This window comes from Mixophyes fleayi, chromosome 1 (assembly GCF_038048845.1).
Source record: "Mixophyes fleayi isolate aMixFle1 chromosome 1, aMixFle1.hap1, whole genome shotgun sequence".
NCBI lineage: Eukaryota > Metazoa > Chordata > Amphibia > Anura > Limnodynastidae > Mixophyes > Mixophyes fleayi.
Window position 1 is genome coordinate 97,858,335 of NC_134402.1, and position 17,536 is coordinate 97,875,870.

General features: G+C 39.6%; 1 protein-coding gene across 3 annotated transcripts in view; it reads left to right on the forward strand.

Annotated features, from left to right (window-relative positions):
* The window catches only part of PDGFC (platelet derived growth factor C), a 231,480-nt gene that overhangs the window by 205,266 nt on the left and 8,678 nt on the right, over positions 1-17,536 (forward strand). For all 3 annotated transcript variants that reach the window (XM_075198278.1, XM_075198286.1, XM_075198283.1), the window contains one exon: positions 11,924-12,131. In XM_075198278.1, the coding sequence (XP_075054379.1) occupies positions 11,924-12,131 (208 nt within the window). The remainder of the gene's footprint in view (positions 1-11,923; positions 12,132-17,536) is intronic.

The window sequence follows — 17,536 nt, forward strand, 5'->3', positions numbered from 1 at the left end:
TGTAAAGCTCTACGGAATTTGCTGACGCTATATAAATAAATGTTGATGTTGATAATGAAGGGTCATGGGTACCCAAGTCTCATTGAGCACATGGGGAGCAGAGGCTAGCTCGTCTGGTCCAACCCCACAGAAGAGCTACTGTAGCACAAATTGTTGAAAAAGTTAATGCTGGCTATGATAGAATGGTGTCAAAACAAACAGTACATTGCAGCTTGCTGCGTAATGACTTACAACGATAATGCTATGTTTACATCACAGCTCAACAAAACCTGGATTCCTGATCGCTACCTCAAAGTTCAACCGTGCCCCGTTGAGTCAATACATTAATATCCATGTAAATGGCAGCTAAAAGCATGGCTTGGCATTCTGGAGCATCAAATTTAAACTTGCTCAGAGGGTACTGAGTACCTCTCTGATCAAGATCGGTTCCTCTCTTTCCAAATGGCCTTTACAGAGGCACAGAAATACTCTGATGGGAACTAATAAATGATCAGTTACCCTATGAGGAACAATGTGGTGGCGAGTGAGGCGGTGTAGTTAATAATGCAGAATTGAGGGTTTATTAGTGAAGCAAAATGGAGGGATTAATAATGACTCAGTGGTGGGGTTGATTATAATTAATAAAATAATGATGGGAACAGGGTGATGAAGATGTGCGTGTCAGAATGGTGGTAATAATTAAGGGGACATATTGATAGGGGGATTATTGAGAAAAGATCATTATCTGGGGAACAGTGGGATGGAGAGGGGATTTAATGGACTATGATGATGCTGAGGAGTAGGGTGAGTGGGTTTGAGCAGTGAGAGGGATCATAACAAATGGACTTGAGGTGGGTAGAGAGGAGTGAGATGAAGATGTTTGAGGTGGGGATAGAAGGGGACTAAGAATTGTTGTAATGTGGATTAAAAAGGGATATATTGTCTGTATGTCTGTAAAAGAGGTTAGCTGTATGTAAAGAAGGTGGGGTTAAGTGTATTGTCCACTATACTGCATCATCCATAATGACTATTGCCAGAATGTGAATGTGTGTGGCGCGACAAGAGGCGGGATTACTTTCATGTAGTCTACTTGGGAATCAGGGATTCTGTGTATGGATGCTGCCTTTTCTGGAGAAAAAAACAACCTTCATATCTCTGTTATATTCCTGCCCTGTTAATAACATTTGCATGGAGACTCATTTTTGCCAGGTAACACTAATTCCTATAAATCATGTAAAGAAGGATAAGTAGAGTATTGGGTTTATAAAAAAAACAAAAACAATATAGGCAAAAATGGGATTAGCCTTTTATATTCTTCAGTCTTACTTAGTTTTACCACCAAAGTTACTTTTTGTTTATCTTAACAGTGAGGTGGTGATGAAACTTGGTTTAAGCATGATCTCTTTGTGACTTTGTAATTAAATCAAAACTAGCGATATAATGAACAATCATTAACAAGGTAGAGCTGTAAATTCCTTTCCAATGGTAGCATAACACAAAACCTTTACACTAAACCTTTACAATAGAAATAACTATATATAATCTCTGTTATCAGTAATGCCATTCAGTCATTAATGAACTGAAGTATGTTTTATGTGCTCAATAGTATTGTGAACCATGCAAGATAAGTTGTATTATGCTCCTTTAAAATTGTTAGCCTAATAGTGATTTATAAGTCTAATAATTATTGTACTTTAATTCAAATCCATCATTTATTTATGAATAAATATGTATTACAAAGAAGAAATCATAAAAGAAGAAGCACCATAAATAGTGTAGTAAACACAAATAATTTAGGTAACAATAAGTGAATCCAATTGATATCCGTGTACCAAAAAATCAAAAGTGTAGCTAATCTGAGAATGAAAGGTTCAGATGTCCTGTTCATAAATCCATATAGGACTTAATCTTTAAATCGATCATAGTGCTATTCAACTCAACAAAATATAAGATAGAGCCTGAAAGAAAACTCCAAACACCAGATTTCCACCCCCTAAGAAAGTCGCCCAGATGAAACGTGTAGAAGCTACATTCGGGTCTCATCGTTATATGCCAATTGGACCTCTTCGTAGTGATTCCAGGATTCTTCTTTCTGGCCAGATAAGTCTTACTGTTCTTAACACCTTTACTATGGACTCCATAAAGATGAGCCTTGATGTTTTATACTGAATGTACGCATGATGTACTAATGGTTTCATGTGGACATGAAAACTTTTATTTTTATATGAAAATCTGGTGCTTGAATTGTCAGGTAAGTTACACTTTTGATTTGTTTTGGTACGCGGATATTAATTGTATTCCTATATTATTTGTGTTTACTACAGTATGTTTTTCTTTTTTTAGGATTTCTTCTAGATACACACTTGGAACTGGTGTTTAAGAAAAGAGCAGGCTTACAGTATGGTGTATTTGTTTTTGTACTAATTGTTATCATGAATATTGTGTGCTAAACGCTTTAGCGCCACAAGTTTTATGTAAATTAATATTATGTATATATGTATTATAGTTCAATATAACTTATTTAAGGCTCAATAATCTCATATGGCTACTTCCTAAGGCTTACAAACTCATGTGGCAATTATTTTAAAGTCTAAAGCATTTCATCCGGAATGCTGTGACAGGAGTGTTTTCTAAATAAAGATGAAATCCTCTCATATAGCGGAATATAAAAGTATTGGATGCTGACTAGAATATCTTGTCAAAGTGTCCTAGCTACTTTGGAAGGGAATGAATAGAACAGTGTTCTCAGTGTGAAATATCTTCTGTCAAACAATGAGGATCGTACAATTCAATAGTTTCTTCACAATAGCTTCTATCTAAAGTAATGTAGGACCGCTCACAGCCCCAATAAAAAGCAGTGTAAAACAAAAATACAGTTTTAGACAATTGTTTGGCAAGTCGGCAAACGTTGTACACATTACTCAGCAAGTCAGCATGAGCCGGGAAGCATAGTAGTGCAAGTCTTGTTTATCATTGGGACTTTACCGCATCGCCTGGACAGCTTCCAAATGTATCTGTTTCAAATAATGGTATTGTTTTCTCAGCAGAGAATGGTTGGGAGCGTTTCTGATGGACACTGCTTGTCACTGTACTTATTTTGTGGTGTGTTTAGCATCTGTAACATTCTTAATACTGCTGGCGAGAGCAACAGTAAAGGCACAGTAAGCGGGAAATAGAGCTGTAAATGTAAATGTGATTCATAGAAACAGCGGCAATCTCTCGGATATTGGGCACAAGAAGAATAATGAAGTGACACTAGAGCTGCAGTTCTTGAATGTTCTCACCCTGCCTTACACACTGATTGCCACCATAAAGAACACAACACACTTAAAAGTAAAAAAAAACTTAAATGCATTGCATTTATTGAGATGTATGTAAAATACCATGCTTTTTAATATCACACTCGTGTGCACATAGGAAAGGAATCTTGGCACCTTTTGCCCAGAGACATGTTCAGAGTTGGTGCTGCCAAAACTATTGTGCGTAATTACACCCTAAATTAATAACAAGCTATAACACACTGCTATATCCAATTCCCTCTATTTCATTATTTTAGCAATGAAAAGTAAGTGTTTGGTAAGACCAACCAGCAACTAAAAGAAAATGATAGGAAGAAAAAATTGATAGAATGAAAACAAAATAATTTCTCTTCTGCCCCTGAACAGTGCTGTGCTATGCAGGTGTCTTTATTTGGCCATCAGAGAAATACAGCTCTGCTGTTATAAGTGTTATGTATTGCATTTATAAATTTAGTTAAAATGCATATTTACACACAGTGGAGGCAGCCATTTTGTGGGCTAAATCGATATTCATGACAAAGCATCCTATCAATTCACTATTAAACAGTGACATCAGTGAGTCATGTTATGACCAATATTCAGAATGCACTGGTTCCTAGTGAATTGACAGACTGTATTCTTATGAATATTAATATGCTTGTCTGTAGCCAACAGGTTCACTATAAGATAGAGCAAGATTTAAAACCAATAAAACAACATACATATATCATACATATACCAAGTTATTTTTGATATTTCTTTTGTAGCTACATGTGTATATCTCCCTTCCCACAATTAGCTCTTTGGGCCCCCTCCATCTTATGGAGGTGGGCCTCAGCTGATATGAAGGCAAGTCTTGTCAGTGAGGACCACCTCATAGTTTGGGAGCCACTCCACTAGAGGATGACACACATTAGGCAACTTTAAAAAAATAGATATTGCATTCATTTTCTGATAAGACTATAATGCATGGCATATCCTGCTCATATAATGGGAGGCGGAAATGGGAAATGTACTCCTGTTTCCTCTGGAGTACAGCACAAATGTGATATTGGGCCCTATGCACAGTTATTTTTGGCCCTCAGCTCCTCCCTGCTGTTATGCACGTCTAGTTGCTATCCAATAAAGATTGTCGAATCCCAATGTGTGGTTCCAAAGCACAAAGTAATTTAATAGTCAAAAGTAGCAGAATAACAAGTGAGCATAAAATAAGTACAGCTGTTACTTATTGCAGGCGCTCTGGATCCAGTGTACAGTTATTCAGGTCTGAAGGCTGTGGTCAAAAAGACTGGTCACTAGGTCCAGAGCCCCTACTTATATACAGTCAGTGAATACAGTAAAACAATGCAGATGGTGTGGCTTGCTTCTATTGGTCCAGGCTTCAGGAAGCTCCAGTGTACTGCAGGTCATAGGCCAGTTCAAACCAAAATATCCAAAGGTGGGGATCAACTCTCCAGGGGATGCACTCCGATTTTCACGCCAAGTATCCAGTTTCAACTAGTCTATTTACATTATACAGGCAGTATCATTTTAAACATTTATTCTCTAACATCGCTAACTAGAGTATGCAATGTGCGATCTCTTCGGCGAATGAACCGGACAACTGCTGATGAATAGGGGTTTAAAATGATACTAAGCATGACATAGTTCCTGCGACCTGAAACTTTGCTTTCACTAACATGTATATAACTTATAATACCAAACATAAATACTGCTATATTTCGATATAAATAACTATGTTTTGCAACTACAATTAATGTGTACTAATTACAAATGTGTATGTTCATGTGAATGTGTGTAAAAGTGTAAAAACGGTTATTGCCACGTGTTGCGGTTGGATACGCCCCTCCACGCTGTAGCGTGCGCTACGCATAATTTCAGACAAAGACAACCAAATCTGCTCGATATTACTTGAAATTACTTTATCCAATTTGCTGACTTCGACACTGCTTTATCGTCAGATTTGGTTGTTATAGCTTGTAACACTTGTTTAAAATGCCTGTTGATATATTATTACAGATACGTATATTTCATTGGTTAAATGTATTGTTTTAACATATTAGCTTAAGGGTAATGTGATGCCCTTTTGAAGACTAGAGGGCTGCACCATGCGACTCTTAAAGTGTATCAGGTTGCCCATCACTGGTATAGATCATACTTTCATCGGGATATTCAGTTGCCCTGCAGTCGGCACATTTGTCACAACTTGCGGGAAGTTGGCAGAAATATCACAGGTCCCTATGGAGGTGCCCCTGGTGTGTGCAACAATTTATTGGTGTCTTTAGAGGTACTGGGGATGGCCTAGCAATACAGATGTGCTAGACATGCCCACCGGGCATGTCCTTCTATTTATCTGTGTGGTCTTTACATTCATCTTTCAAGTTTATTTACAGACTCGTAGGGCATGCTTCAAATAATGTATTTGTGTGACTGACCCCTGTGTTGGATTACAGCAGAGCTAAATTAAGTGGCCAGTGCAAGAGGGCACATGGCTATCTGATCCAACTCACCAAGCCAGTGTTTGTCAGAGATCCAGCTTTAATCTGTACTTGAAGTGAATGTTCTGGTTGACTAGTTAAACAGTGACTAATATTGTTGGTCTATGATGCTTTAATATCCTTTAATTATACACCTTAAGATGAATTGTTTAAGCTTTTTTAATGTAATGTACAGTATTGTTCTTACCATTCATCATTATTAATCATTAGGTATTTATAAAATGTACATATATGATGTAGAGTTAGATGTAGATAAGATTTGTCAGCTTGTTCAGAATTTTACCATTGGTGGATCAATCATCAATCATCAGGTATTTTATTGAATCTTGATTTGCTCATCTTTATTAGGGCCCATGATGTGGTTCCTGGAGTATCAATCAATCAGTTAATTTTAAACCACCACCAAGTGAGGTATATTTGGTGGCTTTAGGCATATGCCTAAAATGAATAATTTAAAGCAACAATCCCACATAGCCTTTTTTGTATAACTAGTAAGTTAAGTACCTAGTATTTATCTGATTTTTCTTAAAACCGTCTCCCTACAAAACATTATCTCCTTTTAAAAATCTCTCTGGAGGGTAGACAAGTATAGTTGCCATTCATACACAGCTACATAACTTTCAGCATGTCATGTGATGGTAGATGAGGGAGGATTTTACAGTGCACTAAGCAGATTATTATTATTATTGTTATCTTTTATTTGTAAGGCGCCACAAAGGGTCCACAGTGCCGTATATAGAGCTTGGCGTAACAGTACAGGGCATACAAGATAGTACAAAACAAAGTGCAGTAAGCAAAGTGTAATAAATATAGATATAGAGCAATATGTATAAACAAGTACCAATTTAGAGAAGTACATAGAGCAAAAAGGTAAAAGTGAATTCCAATAAGAAGGGAAGGAGAGAGGTGGGGAGTGAATAAAGGGATGTGCCTGTGCCCAGTAGAGTTGGCAACACTTACAGGATCAGGGCAGAGATGGAGAAGAGGAGGCACGGGAGAAGAAGAAAGATGGGCGTAGGAGTCAAGTGATGAAATGAAGAGAAGAGGCGGAGGGCAAAGGAAAACAAGGAGAGCAGGACAGGAGGAAAGAGGGCTTGCTCAAGGGAGCTTACAATCTAAAGGTGAGGGAGAGACTGACAGGAGACATAGAGTGGCAAGAGGGGGTGAGGGATGAGGACACTGAGGTGAGAGGAGAGGCAAAATATAGAAAGGTTAGTTAGAGTGAGAGAGACAAGGGATGGAGTAGGGAAGGGTAGACTAACCTGAACAAGTTGGTTTTATGGGAGCGTTTGAAGTCTGGCAGGCTATGTTGCAGAGATGGAAGCAGCAGGATTGGGCAAGGGATTAAATGGGAGAGGGTGGAATCAAGGGTGACCCTCAGGCATCGAATTTGGGGCGAAGATGAACCAATAGTGATGGAGAGGGAAGGAGTCACTAGAGGGGGGGGAGATGATAAGTTCGGATTTGGCCATATTAAGTTTGTGGAAATGATGGGCAGAGAGGCAGCAGGACACCTTATTGTGGAAGGGGAGAGTACAGGAGAAGAAAAGTAGATTTGGGTATCATCAGCATAGAGATGGTACTGGAGGCTGAAGGAGCTGATAAGATCATCCAGTGAAGAGGTGTACAAAGAAAAGAGCAGTGGGCCAAGGAAGGAGCCCTGAGGGACATCTATGGAAAGTGGGGTGGTGGCGGAGAAGGAGCCAGAGAAGAGCGGTCAGAGAGATAGGAGTCGAACCAAGAGAGGACAGTGTTGGAAAGGCCAAAGGAGCGGAGGGTTTGCAGCAGGAGAGTGTGATCGACAGTATCAAAGGCTGCAGAAAGCTAAAAGTGAATGAGGAGGGAGTAGTATTCTTTGGATTTGGCAGACTATCCGTTCAAGTAATTTAGAGGTGAAGGGGAGGTGAGAGTTGTGGCGGTAATTGGACAGGGAGGTGGGATCGAAATTTGGTTTCTTAAGAATGGGAGAGACTACTGTAGAGCATTTTTGAAGGAAGAAGGGAAGATACCAGATGAAAGGGATAAATTGAAGAAGTGAGCTAGGTGGGAGCAAGCAATGGGCAAGAGGGATATGAGGAGGTGAGAGGGAATTGGATAAAGGAGGCAGGTGAAGGGGGGGAGAGGACAGAAGTAAGGATTGGATTTCCTCAATGGAGGAAGGGTGGATGGAGCACATAGCAAGATGGTTGGAGGGCAGCAGGGGAGGGAGATGTTGGAGGAAGAGATTTCGGTTCTGATGGCATCGATTTTGGAGGAGAAGAACGTAGCAAAGTCAGAGGCGTAATTGGAGGGTGAAAGGGGACCAGGGGGAGGGTGGAGTAGGGAATTGAAAGTAGCGAAGAGGCGGCGGGGATTGGAAGACTGGGAAATAATGAAAGATTTAAAGTAAAATTGTTTGGCTAGGGAGAGGGCAGAGCTGTAGGAGGAGAGGATGAACTTAAAGTGGAGAAAATCCGCCCGGGAACGAGATTTACTCCAGTGGCATTCAAGCAGTGTGTGAACAAAGTTTAAGGTAACGTGTGAATTTAGAGTGCCAGGATTGGGGGCTGGCACAGTGGAGGAAAATAGCAGTGGCAGGACAGGCAGTGTCAAGGGCAGGAGGGTGAGGTTGTAGAGGGAGGTTGCCAGGTTGGGACAGGTGGCATTGGCTAAGGTGGAGAGAAGAGTATCAAGGGAGGAGGAAAAGACTGCAGGGTCAAGAGTGTTAAGACTACACTCAGTGACAGTGTGTTTGGGTGGGGGGGAGGGAGACAAGGGGAGTGAGAAGGAAAGGAGATGATGGTCAGAAAGGTGAAATGGTGAAGTCAGAGAGAGAGCAGCGTTGGGAGAAGACAAGGTAAAGAGAATGGCCAAGACGGCGGGTGGGGCAGGAGGTCCACTTCTATAGGCCAAGAGAAGAGGAAAGAGCAGGAAGTTTAATAGAACCTTGGTCAGATGGGTTATCAATAGGGATATTGAAGTCACCCAGGATGATGGAGGGGTAGTCAGATGAGAGGAAGCGGGGGAGCTAGGTTGCAAAGTTATAAAGGAACTAGGAAGTGGGGCCAGGGGGCGGTAAATGACTGCAACATGGAGATGAGAAGGAGTGAAAAGGCGGATGGAGTGGAGCTCAAAGGAAGAGTATGTAAGGGCAAGCTCGGAGGGATGACACAGAAGCTGGGCCGGATTAAGGGAATGGGGACCCCTGGGCTAAGGAGGCTTCCATTCCCCCTCTGTGATCCGAGCCGCCCCCCGGTGAGCCAGGGCACTTACCTCCTTCTCCTGGTATTGCAGTCCTTCCCCGGCGCACTGTACGCTCTTTACTGAGGAGATCTCGTGAGAGTGAGACTCACGAGATCTCCTCAGTAAGGAGACTACTACTACTTTCAAGGGCCCCCTGGATGCCTGAGGCCCCTGGGCTGTAGCCCAGTTAGCCCTAGGGTTAATCCGGCCCTGCACGGAAGGTGCACTTGGGGGAAAGGAGGAAGTCCACACCACCCCAGGCCTGACTGTGTGGGTGAAGGAAAGGCCCCCAAAGGAGAGAGCAGCAGGGGAAGCTGGGAATCAGGGGATGCCTGTTCGTGATAGATCTAGAACAGGCATTTCAGAGCCTCTCTGTTGACTACACCGTACCATGTGACTGTGGTCACCATGATAGTTACATGACACTATGCAGAATTAGAAGTATTTAATTGTACCAAAATACAAACCAAGACAGTGGTAATTACCAGTATTATTCTTATCGCCTGCCACATTGATTTATTTTTATTTTTGTAAAACACATGTAAGTCCCGATTGCTGCTTTAAATATATTGCCCTTTCCAATTAATTTTAATTTGTTAACACATTTTAAGGTTTGGAGCAAGTGCAGAACCTGGACAAGCTATGTTTGGAGGCACGGGATGCTAATGCTTTTGTGTGTAATACACAAATACTGGGCAGCTTTGTTTTACCAGTACAATGAGTCGATCTAAGATGTGATTCCCTCCCAACTATAAAGAATATATTTATCAAACCTTTTTTAAAGGAAAGGTGTAGGTATTGCTCATAGCGATCACTTATCTAGTACATTCTTGAAAATGATAGCTAGAATTTAATTGGCTGCTATGGGCAACACCTCCATTTTTCCTTTTAAGTAGGATTGATAAATATATAAATATGTCCATATATTTTAAATTTGCACCCAAACTGCACTTTCTAGCTAGATTTACTAACTAACTATATGAGGTCATTAGTAAACCTTTGAGACGCATTTAATATTTACCGTATATACTCGTGTATAAGCCGAGTTTTTCAGCACATTTTTTATGCTGAAAAAGCCCCACTCAGCTTTTACACGAGTGAACTTACCTCTCCGGTTCCTCAGGTCTTAACTACCACAGTGGAAAGCATGTGCGTTCCACAGACAGGAAGTTTGGCATTTGGAACGCAAACTTGCGTTCCAAATGCCGAACTTCCTTTCTGTGGAACGCACATGCGTTCCACTGCGGAAGTGATAGTCTGAAGATCTCTCTCTCTTTCCTCGACTGCTGTATTGGCGGCTCTTATGTCTTGGGGGTGAGTTCGGAGCCAAACTCTGCTTCTTCTATTTGGGGACACCCTGCTGATGATCGCTCCTTGTGTAGTGTCTTTTTAAGGGTCTTCAATACACAAGGGTAACCGGAATTTCCAGCTTGGTATGCCAACTGTTTAATCCCAGTAAGTAAGTAAAATCAATCTCTCTCTCTCAAAGAGATTTTGTGTACCTGTTCTCCAGTTGAGCCATGTTTCACCTTAATTTCAAGACATTTATAAACACTCATCACATGTAATAAACATCCATGAAAAACACATATCTGGCCATGCCAAGATTCAAAGGTCACAAGACAGTTCATCAAGAATGACCCCTCTCTCTCCTTCACAACATTTACTGATAGTCTCTTATTAGCTTACAAACAGAGATTTAATAAAAAATTTGTGTATTTATCTAATGCATTGAAGCCACCCCCCAATTTTTTTATTTTTGAAATTTACCAGTAGCTGCTCCATTTCCCACCATAGGCTTATACTCGAGTCAATAAGTTTTCCCAGTTTTTTGTGGAAAAATTAGGTGCCTCGGCTTATATTCGGGTCGACTTATACTCGAGTATATACGGTAAATGGAAATTAATTTATATGACGCATTTCAAAATAAAATAACAGTGAACTGTTTTGCATTTTATTTAGACATTTTCACACTGAAACATTTATTGAATTGGCTCCTGTAAACGTCATTTGTTTAATAAATGAGAAAATGGACAGGAAAAGACAGTTCATGGTTTGGAGGGAAGCTGAATTTGATAACAATGGCTTGGATCCATCAGCCCTCTCCCCCACTCCCTTTTCCTTCGCTTTAATGTAAAAGAATCACATAGTAGCTGCTATTAACTTTATAGCTGATTCTGTCAAATCCCCTCACTATTCAAGGCACGGCTGTATGATGAATCTGCCAATATACTTTACATTTCTTGGACGCTTCCTCTTATACTTGTCTCCTCTTTCTAGTCCTGCCATCAGTAAAAATAATATTAAATCGTACAAAGTGTTCATTATATGGAGTAAGATAAATGTATGTAATGATTCTATGTAAATTATATTTTTGGTGTTAAATTTAGCAGCAATTATAACTGTAAATTGTAATACATTTCAGTGAGTTTATTTCCCATATTTAATTAAATTAAAATCTATTTACTTTTATTTGGAGCACATGAAACAAATAGAGAAATTTATCAGCGCCTGCAATGTGTTTATTACCAAAAGCAGAAAAGGCTGTTTAAAATATATGGTTATGTTGTTCCCTCTTGAAGTGTGACTGCCTAGAGAAGTGCAATTATTTTCTGTTAAGTACCTATTATGCGCTGTATCCCAATTAATTCTAAAGTAGTATCCATTCATACTGGGTAGTACAGAACATATACACACAAATGATTTCTGAGACACTCTTCTCCATTATACTGTGACCACTGGGTCGGCAAAGTTGGCATGCCAGGGGTTTAATTTCATGTATTGCCCCAGCTGACACATCCCAGATTCCCTCTAGAAGGAGGGGCACACCACACTCCAATTCGCTCCTCCGTAGAAGCTTTAGCCTTGCACTGGAGGAATTATATGGTTACATTTATTTTTCTGCTTTGTAGTGTAATCTTTGTCATTGGTTGTTTTTATTTACAGCAACAAGCAGAACCAGTTATCCCCACGGTGCTCCCTCCATCAGCACTGCCATTACATTTACTTAGTGAGACCGTTGCTCAGTTTGGGACTGTGGAAGAAGTAATCAGATACCTTGAACCAGATAGGTGGCAGTTGGACATAGAAGAATTATACAGACCGTCATGGCAATTACTTGGGAAATCCTATATCCATGGCAGAAAATCCAGAGGTATGTGTAGCATGTTGTATGGCATGCAAAATTTTAACACACTTTCAAAATAAACCTAACACCCACTCCTTTAGCTATGCCTGATGCTTAATATAATAAATACCAACTAGCTATACGTAGAGATTTTTATTTATGTTATTATATTCTCTGAATCGTTAGAGACGTGTGTCAGTTAAATGAGCATTATATGTGATTTACTACTTTCTGTATATTTCTTGGTATAGTGTTACAAAGTGTTGAAAAATGAACCTGGGGTCAGATAAGCTTGTCTACTATATGTAAATTTTAGTTTAGTCTTTCATGCACAAAATGTGAATAACATTTTGTAAATATAATTTAAAGGCAAGCTATATCCTTTTCCCTAGGATATGCTAACCAATCTAATGACCACTATACATATTCTTTCTTTCAAATGTTCTAAAATAATTCAATCAGAGCTGTAGTCCTTAATTGTTACTGTAATAAATGGGACTGCACTGCAGAGACTGTTGGATAGCAGAGTTAAGGTCATCCTTCGGTTCATACATCATTAGCAATCTTAACTTCTTGTGCTTTGGGGTGTCCAGCCTCTTCCATCAGCTTTTGTCTGATGCTAATCCGACACATTACAATCTGGTACAGGCCTGGCCAACCTGTGACTCTCCAAGTGTTGTGGAACTACAAGTCCCAGCAAACCCTTCCAGCTAACGATGGGCTATCAGCTGATAGAGTATGTTTGAGATTGGAGTTTTCACAACACCTGGAGATTCACAGGCTGGCCAGGTCTAGTCTAGTAGTTTGACTAATATATGAATGACAGAATCTTTGAGCAAATTGGGCTTATACATGCAAGGCTATTGTGCACAGATTTGGTGCAATGGCTTGAACTATTGAACAGGGGTGTGGTCTGCCCTCTCAAGTGCTCCTTTCATGTCCAGGCAGACTGATGTGGGTGGTCATTATAGACCATATTTTCTGTTGTCCTGGATTAAATTCAGTCAGATCAGATTATCACTAGGGATATTGAAGTCACCCAGGATGATGGAGGGGTGGTCAGATGAAAGGTAGCGGGGGAGCCAGGTTGCAAAGTTATAAAGGAATCAGGAAGTGGGGCAGAGGGCGGTAAATGACTGCGACACGGAGATGAGAAGGAGTGAAAAGGCGAATGGAGTGGACCTCAATGGAAGAGTATGTAAGGGTAGGCTCGGGAGGGATGACACAGAAGGTGCACTTGTTGGGGGAAAGGAGGAAGTCCACACCACCCCCATGCCTGACTGTGTGAGTGAAGGAAAGGCCCCCAAAGGAGAGAGCAGCAGGGGAAGCTGGGAATCATGGGATGCCTGTTCGTGATAGATCTAGAACAGGCATTTCAGAGCCTCTCTGTTGACTACACCGTACCATGTGACTGTGGTCACCATGATAGTTACATGACACTATGCAGAATTAGAAGTATTTAATTGTCCGAAGACACAAACCAAGAGAGTGGTAATTACCAGTATTCTTCTTATTGCCTGCCACATTGATTTATTTTTATTTTTTTAAAACAAATGTAAGTCCCGATTGCTGCTTTAAATATATTGTCCTTTCTAATTATTTTTAATTTGTTAACACATTTAAAGGTTAGGAGCAAGTGCAGAACCTGGACAAGCTATGTTTAGAGGCACGGGATGCTTATGCTTTTGTGTGTAATACACAAATACTGGGCAGCTTTGTTTTACCAGCATAATGAGTTGATCTAAGATGTGATTCCCTCCCAACGCTAAAGAATATATTTATCAAACCTTTTATAAAAAAAAAGGTGTAGATGTTGCTCATAGCGATCACTCATCTAGTACATTCTTGAAAATGATAGCTAGAATCTAATTGGTTGCTATGGAAAACACCTCCGTTTTTCCTTTTAAGTAGGATTGATAAATCTGCCATTAAATATGTCCATATATTTTAAATTTGCACCAAAACTGCACTTTCTAGCTGGATTTACTCCTAATTTAGACATTTTCACACTGAAACATTTATTGAATTGACTCCTGTAAACGTCATTTGTTTAATAAATGAGAAAATGACAGGAAAAGACAGTTCATGGTTTGGAGGGAAGCTGAATTTGATAACAATGGCTTGGATCCATCAGCCCTCTCCCCCACTCCATTTTCCTTTGCTTTAATGTAAAAGAATCACATAGTAGCTGCTATTAACTTTATAGCTGATTCTGTCAAATCCCCTTACTATTCAAGGCACGGCTGTATGATGAATCTGCCAATATACTTTACATTTTACAAATTCAGTCAGATCACATTTTGTTCAGCAAGGAGAGCTATACACTGAATTATGGATCACTGATTTAATAGAAACACGATTAATGTCAATGATCAAATCTGCAACATTATACTGCCTTGTAATGTAAATGTTATTGCTGTCAGAGCATTAGCCAAAAGAGATCATGTACATGTATGCGCCCCACTGTACAGCTGCGCTATGCATGCTTTCATGTGGTGGATGGAGGAGCATGGCATAATTCACATCGAAGCGCATGATCAAGCCACCGCCCAGCCCACTTCAGGAGAAAGTGAAGCAGGGTCCAGCAGGGTGACTACTCTGCTGCGAGTATAAAGTCATGGCCAAAAGATTTGTGAATGATACAAGTATGGTTTTCACTGCTTCAGTGTATTTAGACCTTTTTGTCAGATGTTGCAATGTGATAGTTGACAATGTAAATCATAAATAAAAAAAAAAGAGCAATACTTAAATACTTATTATTCCTACTATTTGTTCCTCTCTAGTAAATACTGAAGAAAAGAAAGTGTTGAATACCTTAGTATAATTTATCAATTCACTCATCTCAATTCTTAGGGGTCCTATATTATCTTTTTTAATCCTTTTGCCATTTATATACTTAAAAAAACTTTTTGGTGTTTGTCTTACTTTCTTTTGCAACTTTTTAGTTTTCCAATTTAGCCAATCTAATTTCCTTTTTGCATGTTTTATTACATTCCTTGTACCTACGGAAGGACTCCTTAGACCTTTCGGACTTAAACAATTTAAATGCACGCTCTTCCTTTGCATTTCTTCCCTTACCTTTTTATTCAGCCACATTGGTTTAGACTTAATTCTTTTACATAGGAATGAACTTATACGTGTATGTTTCCAACAACATTTTAAAGACAGCCCACTTTTCTTTCGTATCTTTTCATTCAAAAACTTTATCCCAGTCTATGCACTTTATAGACTCATTTAGCACATTAAAATTTGCCTTTCTAAAGTTTAAAGTCCTAGTTGATCCCTTATACCGTTGCTTCTGGAAACTAATTTCAAATGAGACCATATTATGATCACTGTTTCCCAAGTGTTCCTTTACTTGAATATTTTATATTACGTCTACATTATTTGTTCTAGGTCCAGTATAGTCCAGTTTCTAGTTGGTTCCTCTACCAATTGAGATATGTAATGGTCTTTTAGCGTGCTTAGAAACTTATTTCCCCTAGCTGTACCGCAGGCCTCAGTACTCCAATCAATGTCCGGATAATTTAAACCCCCATAATTAAAACTTGACCTATTTGTGTAGCCTTTTCAATTTGCTGTAGAAGTTGGACTTCCTCAATCATACTAATATCTGACGGTTTATAGCATATCCCTATCAGCAACTTTTTCCTCCACTGAATATTTCCACAATTCTCTTGTTTCTCTACCTCTTATCATACATTCTCTAGAATAGATTTAAGCCTTATCTCTAGACGATTCATATGAAATGTATTAGATTCAAGTTACTTGCCCAGGGGAATATCAGACCACTCCCCATTGGTTCTTACTATTGATGCTCACTGCCCGAGTGAACAAAAATCTGGAAATGCATCCCCTTTTGGTTAACATTATTAGGTAATGGTTTTGATTTAATGTCCTAGTGGGAGGGATATTTTACAGATAATTAACATTCAGCAAAACCCACCATTATATGGGATGCCTTTTAGGCATTTTCACGAGGCTCCCTCAGTACTGCTGTCAACTCCTATAAACATTCGTCCAGAAGCTGCTTATGTCTACTCTCATAGAGATGCTGATAGGATTCAGTGGCTTACTGCTCAGAGGGAGTAGGTGGATTATCTCCTGGATAAATCTAGGCGCAGGCTTTTTTTCTCTAAACATGCACAATACATTGAAGCTGATAAATGTGGTAGATTTTTGGCATATTTAACTAGATCTGGACAGGCAGCTGTTATAGTTGAGGGAGTCAAGGATACTGTGGCATGAATTAGGACCCTGGCTCTGGAGCTAGCTAATGTTTTTGATGATTATCTTAAAACTATATATGCTTCTAAAGCAAATTACTCTGACTTTGATTTGGTGACATTTCTTAAAGGAATTAGTTTGATCAAATGGAGTTTGAATAGTAGGGGACTTCTTGACTCCCCCATCACACTAGAAGAGATTGGTGCAGCTATTTCCTCTTTTCCAAATGGAAGGGCCCCAGAACAGAATACCTATTGAACTCTATAAGACATTTGGGATTTTTTGCCCCTAAACTCTTGGAAACTTTTGAAAGTCTCTTTGATACGGGCTCAATATCCCCGACTATGTCTGAGGCAATTACAGTATTAATTCCTAAGTCTGATAAAGAATATTTATGTCCTGAATCTTATAAACCCAATATTCCTGCTAACTTCTGATGCTAAAGTCTTAGCAAAGATTCTGGCAACGCGACTTATAGGGTTAGCTCTGAGTTGGTACATTGATCAAACTGGCTTTATACCAAGGAAATCGACCTCTATTAACCTGCATCGCCTATTTTGCCACTATCAGCTGAGAAATGGGGGGACTGGTGAGGTAGTAGTAATTTCATTGGACGCCACAAAGGCCTTTGAATCAATCGAATGGAGATATTTATGGGCATATTTCTCCTATTCAGGCACCCTGTCCGGCTACTTTTGTTCCACATCTCCCCCTGCATTGGACCGATAAATTAAATTACTTGCCTATCTGGATTTGGAACGCTGTGTCCCAATATTTTAAATATAAAATTCAGCTTCAAATTGACTATATGAAAGGTAGGATTATTAAAAGAGCATATAATCTCATTAAAATGATTCTACAGCCGAAATAGTCATATGTCCTACAGCATTCGCCTGTTTTATGTCCATAAAGCTGTTTTTCAGAAGATAGATGATTGTATAGTATTCTTGGTATGGGCGGACAAGAGGGCTTGTGTTAAACTCACCACTCTATGTAGATCTATAAGAATAGGTGGACTTGCTCTCCCGAATTTCCAGTTAAACTATTATGTCTCACAGTTGCCATATATTAGATAATGGGTGATGTCTGAATCTCACACTGACCTACATGAATACTTAATTCCTGAAGAAGACTCCCCATACGTACAGATCAATTTCCTTATGACAAAGAAACACACTAAGCTATGTTCCCCTTTGCTGTCTCAG